The sequence below is a fragment of the Oryza brachyantha genome, chromosome 4 (genome assembly GCF_000231095.2).
Source record: "Oryza brachyantha chromosome 4, ObraRS2, whole genome shotgun sequence".
In the NCBI taxonomy this organism is placed as follows: Eukaryota; Viridiplantae; Streptophyta; class Magnoliopsida; order Poales; family Poaceae; genus Oryza; species Oryza brachyantha.
This window is the reverse complement of record NC_023166.2, coordinates 15,936,874-15,959,622: the sequence shown is the minus strand read 5'-3', so window position 1 is coordinate 15,959,622 and position 22,749 is coordinate 15,936,874. Positions and strand designations below refer to the sequence as shown.

General features: G+C 44.5%; 5 protein-coding genes across 6 annotated transcripts; 3 read left to right on the top strand and 2 right to left on the bottom strand.

Moving 5' to 3' along the window:
- Positions 1-3,795: 3,795 nt before the first annotated feature.
- Positions 3,796-6,072, top strand: LOC102718539 (subtilisin-like protease). Its single transcript, XM_040523312.1, has one exon. It carries the CDS (start codon positions 3,796-3,798, stop codon positions 6,070-6,072), a length of 2,277 nt encoding a protein of 758 aa, XP_040379246.1.
- Positions 6,073-7,344: 1,272 nt separating this feature from the next.
- Positions 7,345-10,107, bottom strand: LOC102707027 (subtilisin-like protease 1). Its single transcript, XM_040523311.1, has one exon. The coding sequence runs from the start codon at positions 10,034-10,036 to the stop codon at positions 7,661-7,663; it is 2,376 nt and encodes a 791-aa protein (XP_040379245.1). The 5' UTR covers positions 10,037-10,107; the 3' UTR covers positions 7,345-7,660.
- A 1,016-nt stretch (positions 10,108-11,123) lies between these two features.
- LOC121054285 lies at positions 11,124-11,999 on the top strand. Its single transcript, XM_040523659.1, has one exon. The coding sequence runs from the start codon at positions 11,191-11,193 to the stop codon at positions 11,569-11,571; it is 381 nt and encodes a 126-aa protein (XP_040379593.1). The 5' UTR covers positions 11,124-11,190; the 3' UTR covers positions 11,572-11,999.
- A 1,902-nt stretch (positions 12,000-13,901) lies between these two features.
- Positions 13,902-15,676, top strand: LOC107304136. The gene is made up of 2 exons (XM_040523145.1): positions 13,902-14,268; positions 15,134-15,676. The coding sequence occupies exons 1-2, from the start codon at positions 13,998-14,000 to the stop codon at positions 15,346-15,348; spliced, it is 486 nt and encodes a 161-aa protein (XP_040379079.1). The 5' UTR covers positions 13,902-13,997; the 3' UTR covers positions 15,349-15,676.
- A 76-nt stretch (positions 15,677-15,752) lies between these two features.
- Positions 15,753-22,504, bottom strand: LOC102718259 (acyl-coenzyme A thioesterase 8). Of its 2 annotated transcripts, XM_015836748.2 has the most exons (17): positions 22,278-22,503; positions 22,110-22,202; positions 20,869-20,936; positions 20,141-20,222; positions 19,964-20,010; positions 19,728-19,853; positions 19,247-19,324; positions 18,643-18,730; positions 18,143-18,255; positions 17,606-17,668; positions 17,471-17,526; positions 17,075-17,167; positions 16,782-16,838; positions 16,604-16,705; positions 16,474-16,522; positions 16,312-16,380; positions 15,753-16,224 (listed from the first exon to the last, which is right to left on the bottom strand). In XM_015836748.2, exons 1-17 carry the CDS (start codon positions 22,291-22,293, stop codon positions 16,138-16,140), a joined length of 1,287 nt encoding a protein of 428 aa, XP_015692234.1. In that variant the 5' UTR covers positions 22,294-22,503; the 3' UTR covers positions 15,753-16,137. The 2 variants fall into 2 exon arrangements, with proteins under 2 accessions (XP_015692234.1, XP_006652629.1); XM_006652566.3 differs by having other exon boundaries at positions 22,110-22,504.
- Positions 22,505-22,749: the final 245 nt, after the last annotated feature.

The following is a 22,749-nucleotide window of genomic DNA, read 5'->3' as shown; positions in this document are numbered from 1 at the left end:
AGCAGAATATCGTGTGTAATGTTGCTACACTCTTGAAAACGGTAGCTATAGGTTTTCTATTTTACTTCATTTTGCTTCGGATAGCATGGCACACGTATAGGTAACTTGAGAGAGAATATATGTGATTTTTTTCATTATTTCAACTGATCGTGATTTAGAGAAAGTTGTGGGGTTTGTCCTAACACATTGTTGTTTATATTAAAGCAAGGTTAACAGTATAGCCAACTAATAAATATAAATCCATATTAAACTTAATATGTATAATAGATTATTTACAAGGTGGACTCTACTATTTTTTTCATTAATTCTCCTTCTCAATTATGTATAACACATTTATGTTAGAACATGTGTAGAGCTAGCTCTTGCAGAAAAGCCAAACTCTTTTTTTTGTTGTTTTCTCTTTTCTGTATTCGTATATGTATTTGTTTTCTAGCCTACTATGTTATACCCGCTATTAGAACTAATTAGCCACGTGCTTGGTGACGGTGGATGGAGATGTAAATCATCCCATTAGTAAGAAAAACAACGGCCTTCGCAAGGTTTCAATTTGCAAGCGTGCCAATTCGTTAATACATTATACTTAGATCTAAGTTTTCATTATAAAAGAAGGAAATAAACATAGTAGCACTGTTCATCCATGTCATGAGAAATCTTGATGTCACATGTGCAAATAATGTCTAAAATATATGGATCTCTGCCATGTGAGAGAGATTCCCACAGACAATAATAATTATGTATGTAATTGCATAGTTGAGATGAGATGAGATGACTGAATTAGAGATACCATGCACAATGAGTATGACTGCGTGGGGAGTGGATTCCATGATTGGCATTCTAGTATTAGTATATTATTAGGGTGGGTTTTTTTTTCATGCCTTCTTGTTATTATTCGTTAGTAGAAACCTGGCTGAAAGTATAGTTAAGATGAAAAAAAAAGGTATTATTATCACCATGATACACCTATGTATGTGGGCGTACGAATGGTGTGCGCGCGCGCGTGCAATTTATACTTGAAAATGAAATTGAATTATTTTTGCCTTAATTAGCTCCCAGGGATTTTCAGATAACTATTTCACTTTGGAAATTAAATATGCTCTGGTGTGCTTGTTTGATCAGAACCCTTGCCTCTTCTTTTTAAAAATTGATTGTTTTGAATCACATATGTTTCCAACATAATATAAGTACTATGACAAGTACAATATAAAAACTGCATAAGAAAAAAAAACTCAATCATAAACACACTGGTGTTGTATAACTGTGTTTTTCATTTCAAATATAAGTATACGTTGTCAACGACCATGACAAAAGTGCCCATAATCTACATATAAAGAATATGCCCCTCGATCCTTCCATACTAAAATAAATAATTATTTTAATAAGAAATATATTAAAATAAGTGTACTCTGGGACTAGAAGGAAAGAAACTGGTAGTGCCATGTACGCAGTAAGCACCCTTTAATGTGTCGTTCAAGCAAGTAATTGCTAACCCCACGATTGATTCAGTAGAATGATCTGATAAACCAATTCCATGGCAACTCTGTCAAGTGAAAATATTACTTTATTTGGTCATCATACAAAAATGGTTTTTTATGAATTTTATCTACACTGCAATAATTATCTCTAATATGATGATTTGCAAGAGATTGATCTGTTAATTTGTCTTCGTCTATAGATAGTACTTTGGAATTTATCCGAGCAGACCGCATCGTTTTATTCATTAGCAAAAGTTAAAACTATTGGTTGTGTGCCGTGACAAAAGGCCAACGACGCAAACCATTTTGCTTGTTACAACAAGAACGGACAAAAAAGAGTTGCAGTACAGTAAAAAAAATATCAAAGCAGTTTTCTGGCAATGCAGCATTTCAGCTATAGCTGAGATGCGCAGACTCCAGAGTTGCCGCACCCATCTTTCCGTTTTCTCTTATGTTTATAAACTAAAAATTTAAATTTTTAGTTTAATCGTAGAGTTAATTTTAGAGTCCCTTCATTTTACAAATTTTCTTTACAAACTAGCGGCAGCACCAGCGTCTTTATTCACGTCAAATCGTGGCCAGGCCGGGGCGCTACTGCACTGCCGTCCGTGCTGGGCCTCCATCCAGGCTCCAGGCCATCCTCTGGCACAAAAGCAAAAGCTGTAGCGGGCCTACATGCAAAAAGCGGTCCAGCACTGCAGAATTTACTCTATTTTTCCTCCTCTCTTTTTTTTTCCCCCTTCGTCTACATTGTGCTTGCCTTTTACAAAAAGCGGAAATTAAGTTAACCAGCCCTGATCAACCAAAATTATAGCCTTGGAGCAAAGCACGTGGGCTCTGATGGGCTAGGCTTGCGGATTCGTGGGCTTGGTTTTCATTGGGCCAGTCTTTTTCTTGGGCTGCAGAAGAAGGAGATCTGGTCATCGATTTATATACAGGACAGGCCCATTTAGCCTAGGTAGGCCCATCCGCGCGCTTTCTAGGCGATCTCCGAAGCAGAAGAACCCTTGATGAACAAAGCAGTAGTAACGTTGTGATCTAAGCTCCGAAATGCTTAAAACATGCTCACTTTGATGAAGAATATTCCGTTTAGGATAAGATTTAATTAAACCCATAATATTTTAATTATTAATAATTTCTTAAATGCTTGGTTCAGATACAAGATAAGTAATATACTAAGGGGTCATTGTATCGCTTTTTTACTGAAAAAGTTAAACGATATATTTATGAATAAAAAATAATTTATAAATATTATTTTTATATGGTTGTTTTTGACTGAAAAATAAACTACGATGCAAAACTTTTAAAATCAACTAAATTTTAATATTAAGAATTTAAATTTTGGTTTAGAAGCATAAATTAAACAAAAATACAGGGGTGATACATTTTTCTCGAAAAGTATATCATAATATCGTAAAATTAATAGGTCATATACTTTCATTTTAACACAAAAGTACTTATTAATATTTTATAAATTTAACCAAATCTTATTATAAACGGTGAATTTTTTTTTAACCGCAGGGAGTAGCAACCGATGGATAGAAAATCATCGATCACCTTAGACTAGATAGAAATTAATGGGTTTATGTGCTGTATAGCGGATCCAACGAAGACGATGTATACAATGCCGCTTGCTGCCATTTGGGCATTTGGCTAAGTACAGTAGCCTCAGACAAAACGGGAGGGCGGCAGCCGCTCCGTTCCTGCAGGAAAACCCCATAGTTATGCGATAATTCCCAAGCAACCGAACTCATGTCCATTTCGCCCCTGTTTGTTGATCGGTCTTTTCGTGCTCCCAATTCTACTGTCCTCCGATCCTACCATATTCACGTCGTCGTTTCGCTTATACTACCTCAGTTTATAAAGTTTGACGCCGTTGACTTTTTAATGTATATTTAATCATTCGTTTTATTTAAAAATTTTACATAATTACTAATTATTTTTATATCATTTTATTTATGGTTAAGTATACTTTTATGCATATATATATATAACTTTACATATTTTTTTAAAAAAATAAATAAAACGAATGATCAAACGTATATAAAAAAGTCAACGACATCAAATATTTAGGGACGGAGGGAGTACTGATTATTAATCCATCATGACTGAAAAATGTATTTATATTAATTCTGAACAACCTGATAGTAAAGAAAAAGTTAATTGTAATTGAAAAAAAATCTTAAAAAATTAAACCTTAAAATTTAAATTGTCACGACCGGGCAACAGCCGGCCAGCTACAGCCTACGGATGCAGCCGTATATATAATGGCAGCAGTGCACGCTGCACTGCAGAGCTCGATAGTCATCAGAAGAAAGCAGCCATGGACGGCTTCAAGCTCTCCTTGCTCGCCTTTGTTCCGTTCCTTTTCCTTGCGATCGCTGTTGAGGCGACCGGCGATGAGCTCCATACGTTCATCGTTCACGTGCAGCCGCAAGAAAGCCACGTGCCGGCCACCGCCGACGACCGGAAGGCGTGGTACGAGACGTTCCTGCCGGAGGACGGACGGCTGCTCCACGCGTACCACCACGTCGCGAGCGGGTTCGCGGCCAGGCTGACGCCGCGGGAGCTCGACGCCGTGTCCGCCATGCCCGGGTTCGTGAGCGCGGTGCCGGACCAGACGTACACGCTGCAGACGACGCACACGCCGCAGTTCCTCGGGCTGGGTGCCCCGGCGCCCCCGCAGGGCAAGCGGTGGTCGTCGTCCTACGGCTCGGGAGCCGGCGCGGGCGTCATAGTCGGGGTGATCGACACAGGCGTGTTCCCGGACCACCCCTCCTTCAGCGACGCCGGCATGCCGCCGCCGCCGGCCAAGTGGAAGGGGCGTTGCGACTTCAACGGCCTGGTGTGCAACAACAAGCTCATCGGCGCGCGCACCTTCATCGCCAACGCCACGAAAGCCTCCTCATCCTACGGCGAACGTTCGCCGCCGGTTGATGACGTCGGGCACGGCACCCACACGGCGAGCACGGCGGCCGGAGCCGTCGTGCCAGGCGCCCACGTGCTTGGTCAGGGGCTGGGTGTCGCCGCCGGGATAGCACCCCGCGCGCACGTTGCGGTCTATAAGGTGTGCCCCAACGAGAGCTGCGCCAGCTCCGACATGCTGGCCGGTGTCGACGCCGCGGTCGCCGACGGCTGCGACGTCCTCTCCATTTCGCTCGGCGGTCCGTCTGAACCGTTCTACCAAAGCCCCCTCGCAGTCGGGACGTTCGGAGCCATGGAGAAGGGCGTGTTTGTCAGCATGGCTGCCGGCAACGCCGGACCAAACGTCAGCTCCGTGCTGAACGACGCGCCATGGATGCTCACAGTCGCCGCGAGCACCATGGACCGGTCCATACGCACGACGGTGCGCTTGGGGAACGGTCTTCAATTCGACGGCGAGTCGCTGTACCAGCCAAGTGGCTCGCCGAACACCTTCTACCCACTGGTCTACGCGGGCGCGAGCGGGAAGCCATTAGCGCAGTTCTGCGGCAACGGCTCGCTCGACGGCCTCGACGTCAGGGGCAAGATCGTCGTCTGCGAATTCGGTGGCGGGCCTAACATCACGAGGATCATCAAAGGCGCGGTGGTGCAGAGCGCCGGCGGCGCCGGCATGATACTTCCCAACCACTTCCTCCAGGGCCACACTACGTTGGCCGAGGCGCACGTCCTCCCGGCATCGCATGTCGGCTACGCCGCCGGCTCAGCCATCATGGCCTACATCAACAGCACGGCGAACCCGGTGGCGCAGATCCTCCCCAGGGGCACGATACTCGGGACGACACCTGCTCCGGCGATGGCTTTCTTCTCCTCCCGTGGGCCTAGCGTTCAGAGCCCTGGCATCCTGAAGCCCGACATCACGGGCCCCGGCGTGAACGTGCTCGCCGCATGGCCGTTCCGTGTCGGCCCGCCGTCGGCGCCGGTTTTCCCCGGACCGACCTTCAACATCATCTCCGGGACATCCATGTCGACGCCGCACCTCAGCGGCGTCGCGGCGTTCATCAAGAGCAGGCACCCGCACTGGTCACCGGCGGCGATCAAATCCGCCATCATGACGACGGCCGACATCACCGACCGCTCCGGCAACCCGATACTCGATGAGCAGCAAGCACCGGCCAACTTCTTTGCCACCGGAGCAGGGCACGTCAACCCGGAGAAGGCCGCCGACCCAGGCCTGGTCTACGACATTGCTCCCTGCGACTACGTCGGCTACCTCTGCGGCCTCTACACGAGCCAGCAGGTCTCGGTCATCGCGCGCCGGCCGGTGAACTGCTCGGCCGTCACGGTGATCCCGGAGCACCAACTAAATTACCCGTCGATCTCGGTCACGCTCCCGCGGGCGTGGAATTCGACGACGAAGCCGGTGCTCGTAAGGCGCACGGCGAGGAACGTCGGGGAGGCGCCGTCGGAGTATTACGCGGCGGTCGACATGCTCGACGAAACCGTCACCGTGCGCGTATTTCCGAGGACGTTGCAGTTCACCGAGGTGAACCAGGAGAAGGATTTCACGGTGGTCGTGTGGCCGGCCGGGCAAGGTGGCGCAAGGGTGGTGCAGGGCGCAGTGCGGTGGGTGTCAGAGACGCACACCGTACGGAGCCCGTTCTCTGTCACCTTCGCCTGATCCGTTTTTTCGTTCCTTTCGGATCTTATCGTTTTATATTATAAGTCGTCAAAGTCAAACTACTCCAAATTTAATTAAGATTATATAAAAAAATATTAACATTTATAACCTAAAACATACATATTATGAAATATATTCAACTACAGATTTAATAAAACTAATTTGGTATTATATATGTTACATTTACCTATAAATTTGATTAAATCTGGATTAGTTTGACTTTGACAAAGTCAAAATGACTTATAACTTGAAATAGATGGAGTACCTCTTGTTCAATTTTTGAAGTTAGATCTGATACTGCAAGTGTGTGAAGTTCTTGACTTGTATTGAAATAGGTTGTACTCGTCTTGCGCTGTCAATTTGTTTTCTTAATTTAGTATATTCAACGGTGGATTTAACAAAACTAATTTCATTTGTATATGTTAGTATATTTTTTATATATTTGATCAAACTTTTAGAATAAATTCAAAGTACCCTAAAATATGAAACAAATGGAGTAAAGAGCGAGCTCCGGAGCCATTCGACATATGACAAGAAGAAGAATAACAAATTAAGAATAGGCACAAGGATCTACATGAAACCATCGTTTAGAAAAAACCACGGACAATGCTCACTATTGAGATGAGCCAATATAAGAGGTGAGATCTTAACAAACTTGAAGTGCTACAAATCCCTAAATAATTTAACTCACTCAAATTTACGGATTTGGCATCACTCCAGTCTCCACTGACTTCTGTTTAACCCTAGCTCTCAGAAGGTTGAAGAACAAATGCCTCTACTTTAGATTGGGTTGGGAAGGGCCTTAAAATGGCAGTTTTACAACAGCTCATCTTTTTAATATTACAAACAGCTCTATTTTCAGCCTATAAAACATCCTTAAGCACTCTTTTACATGCCAAACGAGCAAATTGGCTATGATATGTTAAACATAGGAACGATACATATCCCAAAATAGAAACTTAGTTCCTTAATTCATTTTTACTTGTACTTAAGCTCAATAATGGGGAAGAATGTTTTTTAGCTATTTCAACTTAACAAATACTAATTAATATTAGCTCAGAGTGTGAGTAAATTTAGGACGAAAATATTATTCCCTTTATTTCATATTATAAGACTTTCTAGTCTTATCCAAATCTATATGTGTGCTAACAAATCTAGACACGTGTATAAAATATATACATATATTATATATGGATAAATATAGATAAACCTATAAAGTCGAAGCGAGTAGCACATGCTAATTAATTACTTAGAACACTATTTGCAGAAAGAGAAAAAAAAAGAAATGAACATTATATCATGATTAAGGGGGGATGGAACCGAATCTCGCCCCCTCGAGTACAAAATCAATGGCCACGCGCGATCAGCCGCACCCTCTCAATACGATCGAGTGGTAAAAGAACAGCAAGAAAAATCGTCACCCACTTCCGCGCGCGGAGGAAAGGATCGATCAATTCGCTAGCTAGCTCCAAATACATGAGCCCTAATCCTACTTAGCGAAGAGGAAACAAAGTAAGCAGCACATCACAACGTTAGCGCGCGGGTGGCCATCTGAATCCATCGACGGCAGTGCACGGAGGCAGCTTGGTTATGTTCGTTCCGTCGCTGGCGTAGCCGCGCTCCTGCCGGTGCCGGGGCAGACGAGGATCGGGCTGCGCACGACGTACTTGCCGGACACCCACTTCAGCTCCCCCTCGATGGTGCCGGCCGGCGCCCTGCCGGAGGCGGTCTTGACGCTGACCGTGTAGTTCAGGACCTCGTTTAGCTCCTTGAACGCCAGCGTCGGTGGCTTCACCTCGACGGACAAGGAGGCCGGCACGTCCACCTCGACGGCGTACGTCGAGGCGGCCGCCCCGACGTTCGTCGCCGAGCGGGCGATGGTCGCGGAGAACGGGGTCTGGTCAAGGATGGCCGTGATGGACGGGTAGTTGAGGTCCTTCTGCTCGAGCTTCGGCATCTTGGCGCACTCCACCGGCGGCGACGGGTGGATGATCATGTTCACCCTCTGGTCCGTGTAGTTGAGCCCGCAGAGGAAGGGGACGTAGTCCGCCGCCGTGAGGTTGTACACGAGGCCCGGGTCCATGGCTTTCCGCGCGTTCACGTACCCGGCGCCCAGGGCGAAGTAGGTCGCCGGCGAGCCGTCCGAGTCGGATATCGGCTTCCGGACGTTGTCCGTGGAATCAGCCGTCGTCATCAAGGCCGACTTGATGGCCGCGGGCGACCACGTCGGGTGCGCGTTCTTGATCAGCGCGGCGATCCCGCTGAGGTGCGGCGCGGCCATGGAGGTGCCGGACTTGATGTCGAACTTGGGCATCTCTTCGTCGGGCCCGAACTCCATGTCCTCGATCTTGGGGACGCCGGCGAGGATGTTCACCCCGGGCCCGATGATGTCTGGCTTCAGGATTCCTCTGCTCCGCCTGTTCGGCCCCCGCGACGAGAACGGTGCAACTACCGGCGACTTCGGGGTGTTGAACACCGTTCCTTTGAAGATGAAGTTCGCCGTCGAGTTCTGCGCGGTCCGGATGTAAGCCTTGATCTTCTGCGCGGTCGCGAAGGGGACCTGCACCGTCGGGAGGACGTGCGGCCTGGGGACGACCACCGAGCCGAACACCTGAGGGGAGACGAGGATCATACCGGCGGCGCCGGCGCGGAGCGCCATCTTGGCCTTCGCGGAGCTCAGCTCACCACCGGCGTCGCAGATGATAATCTTCCCGGTGACATTCATCGCCCTCAGCACGTTCTCGCTGGTACACATGCCGTCGCCCACGTCGCGCACCAGCGGCCGCATCTCGTCTCCGAAGTTCTTGGGCTCGCTGAGGGACTCGCCGTCAAGGCTAACATTATCGCCAAGCTTCACGGTGGCGACGAACCGCCTGTCAGTGGTGCCCGCGCCCACGGTGAGCACCCACGGCGCCTCGTTGACGACGGTGCTCGGGCCCGGGCCGGTGTTGCCGCCGGCCGCGCTGACCAACACGCCGTGCATGGCAGCGGTGTACCCTCCCAGCGAGACGGGGTCGTCCGAGAAGTCGTCGGCCTGCTCGTCGCCGAGCGACAGCGAGAGGATGTCGACGCCGTCCTCGAGGGCGTCGTCCACCGCCGCCAGTATGTCGTCGCGGTCGCAGCCCTTCTCGACGTAGCACACCTGGTAGAAGGCGATGTGGGCGCGCGGGGCCATGCCGCCGGCCGTGCCGAGCGCGTTGCCGAAGATGTTCGCGCCCGCCACGAACGAGCCGGCCGCGGTGCTCGACGTGTGCGTCCCGTGCTGCCCCTCGTTGATCGGTAGGACCGGGTCGCGGAGCCCCTTCCACTTCCACTTGGCCGACTCGAAGAAGGAGCGCGCTCCGATGAGCTTGTTGTTGCACACCGTCTCGTTGAAGTCGCACCGGCCGTTCCACTTGGCCGGCGGCGGCTTCATGTCCCTCCCGTGGAACGACGGGTGCCCGGCGTAGATGCCGTCGTCGAGGATGCCGATGATGATTCCCTCGCCCATGTTGCTGGTGTTCCACACGCCGCCGCGGCGTGCGCTGCCCATGAGCCCGAGCAGCTGCGGCGTGTGGGTGGTCTGCAGCTGGTACGTCTTCTCCGGGTAGGCGTGGACGAACCAGTCCTTCTTGGACATCTCCTCCACCTCCTCCGGCGTCAGCCGGGCGGCGAAGCCATTGACGACGTTACGGTAGGAGTAGATGAGCCGGGACATGGAGGACGGGTCCTTCTCCAGCGTCTCCTTGGCCATGTCGCACACCGACGTCAGCAGCGACGCGTGCCAGCTCGACACATTCTTGTACACGTTCGTGTCGTACTCGTACGGCTTGCGCACGATGATGAGGTAGTTGCTGTGCAGGCCGGTGTCATCGTGCCCGCCATGGCTCGCCGCCGGCGTGGCCGCTAGCGAGACGGCGAGGAGGACGGCGGCGGCAATGGCGGGTCGCGGCAACGAGCACCACCCGTGGCTCCGACTGTCCATTTCAGTAGGTACGAGAACTAAACGAATGAGATCTAGGAGGGAGTTGTCCAGGATAAAACTAACGTTACAAATTGGACGCTTGTTCTTGCCGTCTAAAAATGGCAGCGTGTTCTGTGGTCAAATCGTGAGATGCTTAATATAGAGATGCATGCAACGTAGACCCGGAGTTCCATTTGGGCTGACTCCCATTTGGATTGATTTTTTAGGTTTTTATGAAAAAACTAAACAGTCTACTTGTAAGCGAAAAATAATTTACTAATAAAAAATTATATATGTATTCTTGGCGATCAAACAGGAAAACAAACTTCCTAAAAAAACTTTAAAATATAAATTTTGGCTTATGACATTGGTTTGAGATTTTATTGGGAGGAAAAAACATAGGTTCTTGCAATGCATAACACGTATCTCATAGCAGATCGAACGTTTACTCCCTCCATTTCAAAATAAACCAATCTTTCACTTTTTACCTACAATGTTTAACTCTTCGTTTTATTTAAAAAACTTTTACGATTAATATTTTTATTTTTATTAGATGATAAATCATGAATAGTACTTTATATGTGACTAATTTTTTTAAATTATTTTAAATAAGATGGATGATGAAACGTTGGACATGAAACCATAAAAATTGCTTTATTCTAGGATATAGGGAGTAGAGAATGACTGAAAACACAGAGAAATAATAGGCAACTTTTTCTATATTGCAAGAATATCACTATGGTAATAGTTTCAATGGTATTTAGTTTTTTAATAATAGTTTTATAATAATATTTTAATCTATTAACAAATTTACTATCGTTCCAAATAGTTTTGATAGTAGGGTCGAAAACTGCGGTTGATGAACGTGGCAACGAGCACACGTTGCTTGTAAAGGGAAAGCTGAAAAGGATGTGCCCGCATGCTCACACGCGACGACGGGGTGTCCCCCCACGTCAGCCGAGATCCCGCCTGGCACGACGCGACGTGGGGACCAACCCCACTCCCCACACCCATCGCCACCGTCCCACTCGCATCCGACGGCTCCCCACCCCTCCCCCGCGCGTCATCTACCCCAGCCAGCCAGGCAGCCATAGCCAGGTGCCAGCAGCAGCACACGCGCAGCCCAACCTTTCTCTCTCTCTCCGCGGGGAAGTGGTGGTGGTGGAGTCTGTGCCATGTGGGCCTCGCCGGGGAGGCTGCCGGCGATGATGGGGGAAGACGGGGAGGAGGCGGACGTGGACGTGGACGTGGACGCGGACGCGGATGCGTACGCGTACGGCGGGCGGACGGCGCGCGCGGGGGCGGCGGCGTCGTGCTGGGGCAGGCTCGGGCTCGCGGCACTGTGGCACAGGCTGCGGCAGCTCAGGCTGGCGCGGCGCAGGAGGCGGCACGGCGGCGGCCGCTCCGTCCTCGGCGCCGCGGGGCTCAACTACGACCCGCTCAGCTACGCGCAGAACTTCGACGACGGCAGCCTCGAGCCGGACTTCACGGCCAGGTTCGCGCCACCGCGCGGCGCCGGCTCGCCGAGGCTCCCGCCGGCGGCCGCCACGGCATGACGCCACGCGGGTTGATCTTGGAAGGATGGCGCCGTGACGTGTGGTATTTTTTACATAGTTTGTTTTTCTTCTGCCACTGGTATGGCTTCACTGGCTTGTTCGCGCTCTGTCCTCCTGAGTGCTAAACTGTCATCACTCTTGTTTTTCAGATGAAATGTACATATATAGATGTCAGAACTCAGATTTTCGGATCATGTTTGTAAGTAGATTAGTTTGGTGTAGTCTAATACGGAGTATTAATCTCTAGGAAACATATATTACAAATCTTAGCTTGCTTCCGTTGTACCACATCATCTAGTATATCACTACATGATTTCAGCGTTTGTGCATAGTTGCAGGGATCCTCACTGACTGCTCTCGTCTACAGCAAACGAATTTTGTTAATCAGAATAAACTGCTCATAAATTCTCCATTCTTGTATTCTAATTTCTAAATAGACACTAAGCTGTGTATTGAGCTTTGCGTTCACTAGGATTCTCCATTCTGTATTCTAAGTAGACTGAAGCTGTTACTGATGAGTCATGACCCTTCTCCTGTTCATCTCACGTTCCCAAAAGACTGAACACCAGGATCTACGTTGCTGAAAATTCAATCTTGCTTTCCGCTTGTGGCTTGTGTAGTTGTGTCCCAATCATATTGTTGTAGCGAATATTATGATTTCTGGGTGCCTGTTTCGGCTTAGAAAAATGCAATGAAAAGAGATGGGAAAGGATATGCCAAAATTATTGGGGGAGATGGTTTGCTATAAATTCTAGGTTTCCTTTACAAGGGAATATTCTTGCAAAAAAATCCCATGGTTCCAGTTATGTCTGACTCAACGGGATATATCACATCAACACGCAACTTTAAGAGAAATATCAGCGCCATTAAGGCCACCGAATAAGTGGTGCTTGCAACAATAGGTGGATGTGAACAAAGAGCACTAATTCTTACTTCTTTGGAGTATTCTGTTGCTAACTGCCTGGCTGGTTATATACCGACAAGAAATACATAGAAGTTTTCTGGCTAGTTTTACAAGGTGTTGGGCTAGCTAGTTTGGGTTCGAAGCCTCACTTCTACCTATTTAGTTGATATTAGGTCCTTCTCTAATATTTGAATTTTAGATTATATACCGATAATGTTATCAAAGTTTCGGGTCTCATTTAGATCGGATGAGAAATTTTAAAGAAATTTAACTATTTTGTAGTATAAAATGATGTATAATATCTATGTCAAGAAAAACATTTTATCTTGTATGCTATTTTCAAATTTCACGGCCTACAAGTCCATTTCATCCTAATGGCGGACAGAGGAGTTATGGATGGTACTTTGCCTTGATGAAAACATAACCCAACTCCTCATTCCCCCATAGCAACAACTAGCTCGGTATCCTTCCCTGTAGCATTGCCAATGAACTCATACGATCTGTCCATAGATTCACCTTAATATCATGGTCACTGATGTAGTTCTCATTCATATTCATCACAAGAAAGCTCTCGCCTTAGCCCACTCGTCGATATTTCTATACGTCTCAACTGAGAGCTTAGTGCCATGCCATGTAGGAACATAGGCTACAATGTTTTTAGTGTCAAGCTACTCATATGACTTCTGGTGAAATACATGATTAAGCTGTTTAGGTAATAAACATGACAATATAAATTAAACTATATCCGTATATCTGACACCAATAACACTATTCTAGCCCCACCTTGCTCTCTCTCCTGCTTCTTCCAAGTCGTTTACCCCCTTATTAATTTTTTACCTTATACACGTGCATCAAATGCAACATCTTTGCACGAATCAGGCGTCATATATCAACATAAAGCCAAGAGTTGATTTGTGTCTTTCTCCTCTCTCCCATGCTTGCCTAGTGTGTTTATGACCCTATACAAAGTACTTAGGACTTGTTTTTCTATACATATTATTCCCAGATTATTTCTCGGCTTTTATGTGCATGCTATCCAAATTGTAACAATGTGTTTTTGGTAAAAAGTTTCGGCCTTATATTTTTTGCTTCTACTTATTCTTATAACCTAAAATTTAAATTTTTAACCATAAATCATATATTAGATTTTTCAACTTTATACTACCTATTTTTCATCTTTATAACACTGAATAGCTATCAGAAAATTATAAATCTTTCGTCTTGTATTATTTTATCACCTAAAGAGCACCAACAAAGTTGGAAAATAAAACATGGAGAGTAATGTTCTTGAAAACGACACAGCCGAGTCCACTAAAATAATGCTTTTACAGTGGTTTTGTGGTGCGTGATTTTAAATCGGACGCTCAAAAACCGAAATAATTTTCTCCCTAGTGGGTCCCACTCCACTCCCAACTCCCAAGTCCCCATCTCCTCTCCCACCTCCCAAATTGAATCGCCATCTCCGCTCCAGCCTCTCTGGTCTCCCGCTCGCCGCTGCCCCCACGTGCTCCAAGCTCCCCCCATGGCGGGCGGCTCGCCCACCCCAAGCAAAGCCGGGGCACCGAGCAGCGGCCGCAAGCGCAAGGCCGCCGCCTCTACCGCGGCAGCCACCGCGGCCCGGGAGGACGAAGCGGCCGAGGAGGAAGAGGAGGAGGAGGAGGACACTGAAGAGCTGGAGAGGGAGCTGGACCGCCTGGGCCGCCGCCTCCTCGAGTACCGCCGTGACGCCGCCACCCGCCTCCTCGACGCCGCCGCCTCCCGCCTCACCGCCCTCCGCCCCCGCCCCCGCCCCGGTATGCTCGCTTCCTGCGTGCTAGGGTTTTCGATTAGTTTTTGCCCTTGATAGCGTTAGTACAATTTGGGCGTGATTAGTAGGTCTCCGTTGAAGTATACATGGGATTCTCTCCCCCTTTACGATTTTTCTTGGGGGTAATCGTATATAAGAGCAATGCTAGGTTTGCTTATACGACCAGCTAATTAGGGCTCGGTGGATTTGGTGGTTTTTCATTGGTTGGGATAATTGGTGAATTTGGGACCTACTACCTGGCTTGACTGTATCCACTGAAGATGTATACCTGAAAATTTATACCGTTTTCCCCGTATCCGTAGATCCCGTTTTCAGCTATACTAATTGGCAAGCTTTATGATGTCAGCATCAAACATAGCATTATGTTATTCTTTTTGCAAAGCGAGGTGAGATTCTGTAAAACATAAGCAAAGTGCGCGTAAATGACAATTTGTTTGCTGTAAAATATGCATGCACGAACAGTGTGTCTTCATTTGTTTCTGAGAATTATTTGCTTGAGTGACAAACTGCAATCCAGGAAAAACTATGTTCTTTGAAGTGTTAGACATAAAAAAGTGAGGCCTACCCTTTTCCTGTTCTCTATTACGACCTAATCTCATTATGTGAAAATGACTTCTAATTCCCATTTTATGACCAAACACAGCCAATTAGCATTGTATCGGTTTCATTGCCATGTGTTGATACCTGACCAAGTTTGCCCTGCTGCTTTGCAACTATTGCAGATGAAGTATCATTAAGCATGTCATCCATAAATGACAAAGTTAAAAGAGCAAAATTAGTGCAGAAGACGAAAATACAATTTCTCTCGGTAATTTCAGTGTCAGATGCTGACTCCATTTTATACATTGCAGACGTTACAACTGGACCCCAGTCTCTTGCTGGAACACCACTTGCAAAAGCTGACCAAGAGAAGCTTGAAAAACTAAAGATCATCAAGGCCAAAAGTGAGGCTAATATTGCGGCTATGCCCGTAGTACTGAAGAGCATGAATGAATCTATTGCACAGATTGAGAAACTGGAGCATTTGAATGTGAATATGCATCCTGTTTTCAAAACAAAACGGTAGTGATGGTAACATGCTTTTGTTTGATTCATTATATGCATAAGGCTTTGTGTGTTGATTCAGTGGTATACCATATGTACCATTTTGATGTTTGAATAGGCTGATTCAGCAGCATGTAGTTCTCCAAAGAGATTCAGCTGAAGTTTGTAGTGGGGGTTTTTACTAACAAGACAGCTTTAGTTAGGCGTGAGTTGTAATATGTTCTCTACCTGTATTTAATCAGAAAGCACTGTGTAGCTGTTTGTCACCACTCTTTCTTATGAGGCTGCCTTCACAAATCACATCCGACAATTGTAAACCCTTCTACACATAGTTTTGATTATATCTTTTTTGAAACTAAATTGTGAGAAAAGTTCACAAAGCTGCTTGTCACTGGAAGAATAGCATGCGTTCTGAGCATCATCACACTTCCTAATTTTACAAGTATTTTATATCAATGTTTCAGATATGTAATTTATACAACCACTTGTGCTCCGTGAAGGCGCAATATCACGAACGCCGACCCTGCCGTGTCAACTGGAGCACGTTGATGTCATAATTTATGACTCAACCCGAGTTTTTCGCTTATTTTCCCAATCCAATACATATGTGGTACACTGGAATGTGAGTAAGCTTGTTCGTGATGTTACACAACCCGTTCTATCATCGTTTTTCTCGTTACATTTATATCACATTATACTATATTTTTGGCTTCACGTCTACGTGTTATGGACTTCTCCGGGGGAAAAAAGGAAAAGAATAGTGAAATTGCCCAAAAGAAAAAGGAAATACAGTAGTGTTCTTCTGCATCTCTCAAAGCTTTGCCCTTGGGGTTTGTGGCGTTTGTCCTGGCGTCTTCGCCCTCCTGATCAACGCCTCTTGGGTCAACGACATGACAAGCTGCATCGTAAGTTGATAAACACTTTCATCACAGAATCGGAAAATAGTGCAGGCTGAACTCAAAGCTTTGGAACAACGAAGGCATACCTCTCCTTGCCTGTTGAACATTCGTCCGGTAACGAAACCCCGGCCACCGTGTGCAGATGGGCTCTCGATCTGTGTTTACCAAGGGAAGGTGTTGCCATAAGAACCTCAAGCAGAAAATTTGTTTTTTTGTTTATCATATGAGAGGGCAACCCAATGGCTTACCACGTATAAAAGCCAATCATCAGCTTTCACAGGCTTGTGGAACCAAATCCTGCACAACAGTAACAAACAAACGGTTTACTAGCGAGTTCAATTAAAATCGCAGTACTGAGTGCAGTTTGCTGAAACTTACGAGTGATCAAGACTGAGCGAGTAGGTCTTCAGACCCTTCTCCCTATGAGGATTTAGGCTGACACCAGAATATAGTAGATCCGAAGCATATGCTACAACGCATCTGTAATACAATGGAGTTAAATTCATGCCCAAAAATCTAAAATACAAGAAAAAGGTATAACGATTAGATGGCAAACCTATGCAGAGCTGGATCATCAGAAAGTTTTCCTCTGGCTCTAAACCAGTAATTTAAGCTGAAAGAAATCGGATACACCAATGAATCAGAACAATGTATATTATGGCAAAGTAGCAGGCGATGCAATAAGTACTTGCATAATGGAATTAAAACATGACGTTTTCACACTTGAATTTAGAATTCGTGGATAAGTCCACAGGAATTTCATGGTGAACTTATCATTTACCATCAACTAGGTAAGGAAAGAAGATATAAACAGGTTGCACCAATAGAAAAAAGATGGTGTGCCGATACCTTGGTTTATGCTGAGATGCTGAATCTTCACAAAACCTCATTTCTATGGGCCAAGGAACGAATTTTTTCTTGGCAGCTGTGTTCCTATATTGCCTACAGATGACTAATAGTCAAGACTTTGCCAGATGGCATGCAACAGTGGAGTGAACAAACTACAGTAACTATAGTTTCAATTTTCTAAATGTGAGAAATACTTCCAGCTAATTTCAATTTTAATGTAATACAAGATACTGAGTTATCTGAGAAATGGTGACAAATATAATGCTTTGTTCTCTCAAGAAATGCTCTTTCAATAGAATAAAAGAAGTTTATTCTGAAGATATGGAATCATCTGAGAACTGCAGTAACTATGAAATTATCAAATCAAACATATGACTGGAAGTCATGGAAAGTTACATTGGGAAGCGTGGATCGGTAAGTCGTCTTTCCCGTATCTCTTCCAGATTCAGGAGCTGCATTTGGTTACCTATTACTATTAGTTATCGTTTTTTTCATACACATCACTATCATTATAGTAGGAAAAATCCTTACCTGTTCTGGAGGAGGAACATCTGGAATGGTTGCAGCTTGATGCTCAAACCCTAATTCCTCCTTCTGTAACAGAATTGATCATCCAGAAGTTAGAGACCATCTATTCTTCTGCTGGCAGACTAACCTCGTGAACCCATTGGATTGATAACTAATAGTCTCAAAAAGACACATTTCCTCAGGAAATATCAGAAGTTCAAACAATTGATTATCATTGGCACCATTCAGAATGAGTATTGAATTTTGCATGAAGAACAAGATTCTACTAGTAGTCCCTTTTGGCACAAACAAGTTTCTGAACATTTATATGGTCTCCAAAACACAATTTCGACAACTAACCTTTATTGTAATATATTGCTAAAAATGTAGTTAAATAGTTCTACCACAAGACAAATTTACATGCCATTTCCACATAGATATTATAAAGAAAATGCAAGCCAAATTTTAAAATACTTGATTGCATAAATCCTAACACGTCACTTTTTTTTTCTCTGGAGGCTGTATATAGTTCACAAAACTGAGCACCAGAAGGATAAATACCTGGAATGAAGCAATCAAGGTGAAAATAACAAGGCCCTTTTGCTTTGCCTCCACTTTTCTGGTGGCAAAGCTTGTTCCATCACGCTCCCGGTGAACTTGATATATTATTGGTACTGAAATAAAGGTCAAAAAAGAATATACATGATTAGATTTATCCTATTTTTGGACAAAACGATAATGCCTAAAGATCCACAGCTTACTAAGATGAGAAAGATAACAGGCAGATTCATGGAAAAATTTTGCAAATTAATCCACAGGTTGTTACTCAGTCAGGGACAGTGCGGAATGATCAGAAGCCAGAGTAAAGTTTCATCTTAAACCATCCCTTGAACTGATAGACTAGTGGTTATCAAAATTACACTCTGTTGGCATTGGTTTCATCTTAGATCACCCTTCATGATATGATCGGGTAGTGGTTCTCAAAATTACATTTTGTTGGAGTTGGTCAAATTAAAGTTGATTGATAAGAGAACAGAACTACACAAGCTTAGAGAACTCACAATTGTTGTCTCCTGCAATAAGAAAAATTGCGTGCAAACTGTGCACCACTTTTAGACAGTCAACAGTTTTGGATGCTGCTGCTAGTGCCTGCAAGAGAGTCCAATATATAAAGGTCAATACATGGTGAAAATCTTTGACATGGATGTGCGTACTCATTTTAGTGTTGCCCTTTATTTTGGGAGTGCATGGGAGCGACTAGCAAGTTTTGGCAACCAGTGACCAAGCATTGGAAAAACAATTTCATGGACAAACAATTTAATCATAAGACCAATATACCGTGGCAGAAAAAATGTTTAAGCAAAAGATGCTGTCCTATGTGAACCACCTTTACAAACTTGTTTCTCCTTTGTCATTTGCATTCATGCTATCACAAAAATTGACCTTCTGTGAACTAGGAGGAAAGTCCAGAAGTTTTCCAAAAAGCAGGAAAAAAACATTCAGAAGAATGTTTAAAAAAGCTTCCTTTTTATTTTACTTTTCCACACATTGAAATTCATGCACTTCTACTTAACTGTGAATGGGCAACAAAACAGAGAAGGGGAGTGATGAAACACAGATATTAGCAGATATTGATGACAAAATAAGAGATTGGTCAGAACATGCCTGTCCTATCAACTGTCCTCCAAAGACTTGCCTAAAAGTTGGAGCTCCTGGCAAAGTAAATCCACGGAAGATATCGACCTAAAAATGGCAATGATTATGGTGAGAAAGAGTACACACATAAATAAGACTTGTTATGACAAAATATTTTGTCCTTTCCACTTAAAACAGGAGGTGCAAAACTGCCCTTATGTTTATCTCTTTTAGGAGATGTAAATCAAAACGTGACTTAATATCCATAGCAGTTTAGAATCAGGTTAGCCTCCAATGGATAAAAACCTATTACCAGAGGCTTAACATCCTTCTGGTGCACATAGGAACTTGCAAAAGGATGGTAGAGCTACAAAATTAGTATCTGTAGTATATATGTAATAATGTCTCAGGAACTAGGATACCTAATAATGACTGTTCCAGCACGGTAATCATAATGTAAAGTGATATATACCTTTACAGAACAGAAACATCACAATACATTTAGACTCACCTCCAATGGCTCTAAGTGCAAAATTTGTTCTAGCAAAGAATGGTTCTCAGGTGTCTCTTCTGCACTCCAAATTGTCTTTGGTTGCAACAAATGTCCATATTGATTTGGTAATACAAAGCAGGTCAGCTGCAATAGGACACTAACAATAAGTTGAAGCCAGCAGGTATTACCAATTACAATAGAGACGCCAACAGCTAATAATGCTGTTATTAAGAATACAAACATGAATAAGGAACCTTTGATGCTGCAATAACATTTACTTGATGCACAGAACTATTTGTTCCTACAAAACAATGCAAAACATTAGAATAATGCATAAATAGAACTGCTTCATATCTATTTGTGCAAATTTTGTTTATATACTTGATCAAAATAGAAAAAAACTAATATGAAAAATAAATGATAGTTCTTACCATAACCAAAATAGTCATGCTTATTTAACGCATAGTCAGGGCGGTTTTGTTCTTCTGTGTTTGCAGGAGCTGAAACCTCAGCCTGCAATATATTGCAGATGGATTGACAATAAGAATTCCATTGATCTCTGACTTGTCAGTAGATCACAAGGATAATATAACTGTTCATAAACTATGATAATAAAACAACATGAAAGTAGAGCAGTTGGATCGTATCATTTAGTTATGGCAGGAGCAAGGAACTGGCTACGAGGACAGCAATGATACTCTAGAAGTGTGAAACTACGGAGTCCAAACTGATTCTTCACCCAAATCCCAACATAAATAATCATTGCTTCAAAATTGGTCAATATTTTTTTAAAGAACAATTCATCAATTATTCCAGGGTGTTAGGTGGAACACCACAGATAGTACTAGTCAACGAATGATCAAAGTTCAAGATGAATGATAGTTTGCATGTCAGTATATCACCACTATACTTGTTTCCAAAGTATGGTAATCATATATAATATATATATATATGTTTGATGCCAATTCTTGCCCTACCAATTATTTGATAGCATTGCATAGTATATTTGATACTCATTTTGGTTGGAGTCAATCTTTGCCAGATCTAAAGAGTTGATCTAAATTTACTCTATCAAAAATTTGGTAGTGCCCAAACTTGCCCAAGATTTGGCACTACCAAGATTTTGGTAGGGCTTCAAACCAGCCCATATATTTTATACCTGACCATCCAATATGATGTAAAGGCCATCTACAGGTTCTCCTTCACGAGCAACGTAATCACCAGGTTCTGCAGAATTGTAAATTATCACAATAAACTGCCAAATGTAACCAGCTCAATTTCAAGTTGAAACCACATTCAGTAGTAGAAAAGACAATACTTTTCTTTTTTTGCCGGGAAGACAATAGACAATACTTTGCTATAAAGGAGGATACAACACGCATTGCAAAATAAACAATCAATGGTAGGAAGTGAGCTCGGTGGTAGGTGTAGGTGAATAGAAGAGCTAGCTGCTAGCTCTAAATTTTTTCCATGTCAAGAGTTAACATAAAGCTAACTTAGAGCAAGTACTATAAGCCTCTAAACACAAGCCCCAATATGCAAATGTAGGACTAAATGGTGAGGTAGAGGAGAGAGAAGAGGAGAGGGGGAATGAGCCACACATCATGCAAGGGGTAACCTCTACACAATCTCCAAGAGAAAAGAAGGAACAAAAAGGGTAGATTGGCTAATCAATAGTTGAAATTAGTATACTAGAGAGGTAGTGTAGAGGTGATGTGTTGTATAAGTCAATCTTAATTAATAAATTGCTTACATGGACAAAATTAAAGGTGACATTCACCTCTACTATAAAACTTGCTGTTATACAATAGTGGCACATAAACATATAATACATCATTAATATATGACTCACCTATCATACACACATTGTCTTGGAGTCTATGTTGTAACTGATTACAAATATATATCCTACTTTTCTTCTCTCTCCTCCAAATAAGCACAAGTGTGACATGACAATTTTTAGAGACCGCTTACATTATTTATTGTACTCACTACTTCAAGTCAATGCGTAATATATCCCAGTTCCCCGCTTCTCTCTAAAAAACTATGTATATATTGTTAAAGAACTTTTATTGTTCTCGAAAAGAGTGGGCTTGAACGGAAGCATTCAAATGCATTTGCTCTAATACTCACCTTTAAAGCAAGCTGATTAGCACACATATAAGAAGTAACAAATCGAACTTAGCCCGCGAGCTGCACAAAATAATAGGCACCCAATTGCAGAATACAGCTATTTATTACTAAATCTAGCAGAAGTACACCCAAGGAGCATCCTTCCAGTAGAACGAATCCGCGCCGTGTTGACTGTTGACCAACTAACCACCACGTACCACCTCCAATCAATCGATCAATCTAGGTCGAACAACGGCGCAGAAGGCTAGGTACACAGACAGCACGTACCGTAGCGCTTCACCAGCACGGCACCGGCGATCCTGCGGATGGAGGAGCCGGGGAGGCGCTGCAGGAGGGGCACCTGGCCGAGGAACTCCGTCACTGCACACCAACGGCAACCACCCCTCGGATTAGCCAGGATCGCTCCTAAATTCGGCAGGCTCTGCGCTGCCATACCTTCTTCTCGATCCATCGGCGGCTGCTGCTGCGACGGAGCCCGGAGCCCGGAGCCGGTATGGCGGTGGCTTCCGGCGGAGTTGGAGCGGCCCGTAGTACGGCGAGGGCGGCGGCGGCGCACGAGAGGCTGAGAGGAGCCCGCACAAAAATCTCCCCGAGAATTTTTAACGCGCAGGGAAGGGAGGAGGCCGGGGACTCCACGACTCGTGGGAAGGAGGAGAGGAGCCAGGAGGCAGGTGGCAGGAGGAGTGAGGAGGAAACCCCGAATAAGGCCTTTTTTAGTTTTTAAATTTTTTTAAAAAACACCCCATTAAAATTTTTTTATATCTAAATAAAGCATTAAACATAAATGAATCAAAGAATTAATAGCACGGTTATGTAAGAAATCTTTAGACGAATCTTTTGAGCCTAATTAGTCTATGATTAGCCATAGGTGCTACTGTAACTAATATGTGCTAATGACGGATTAATT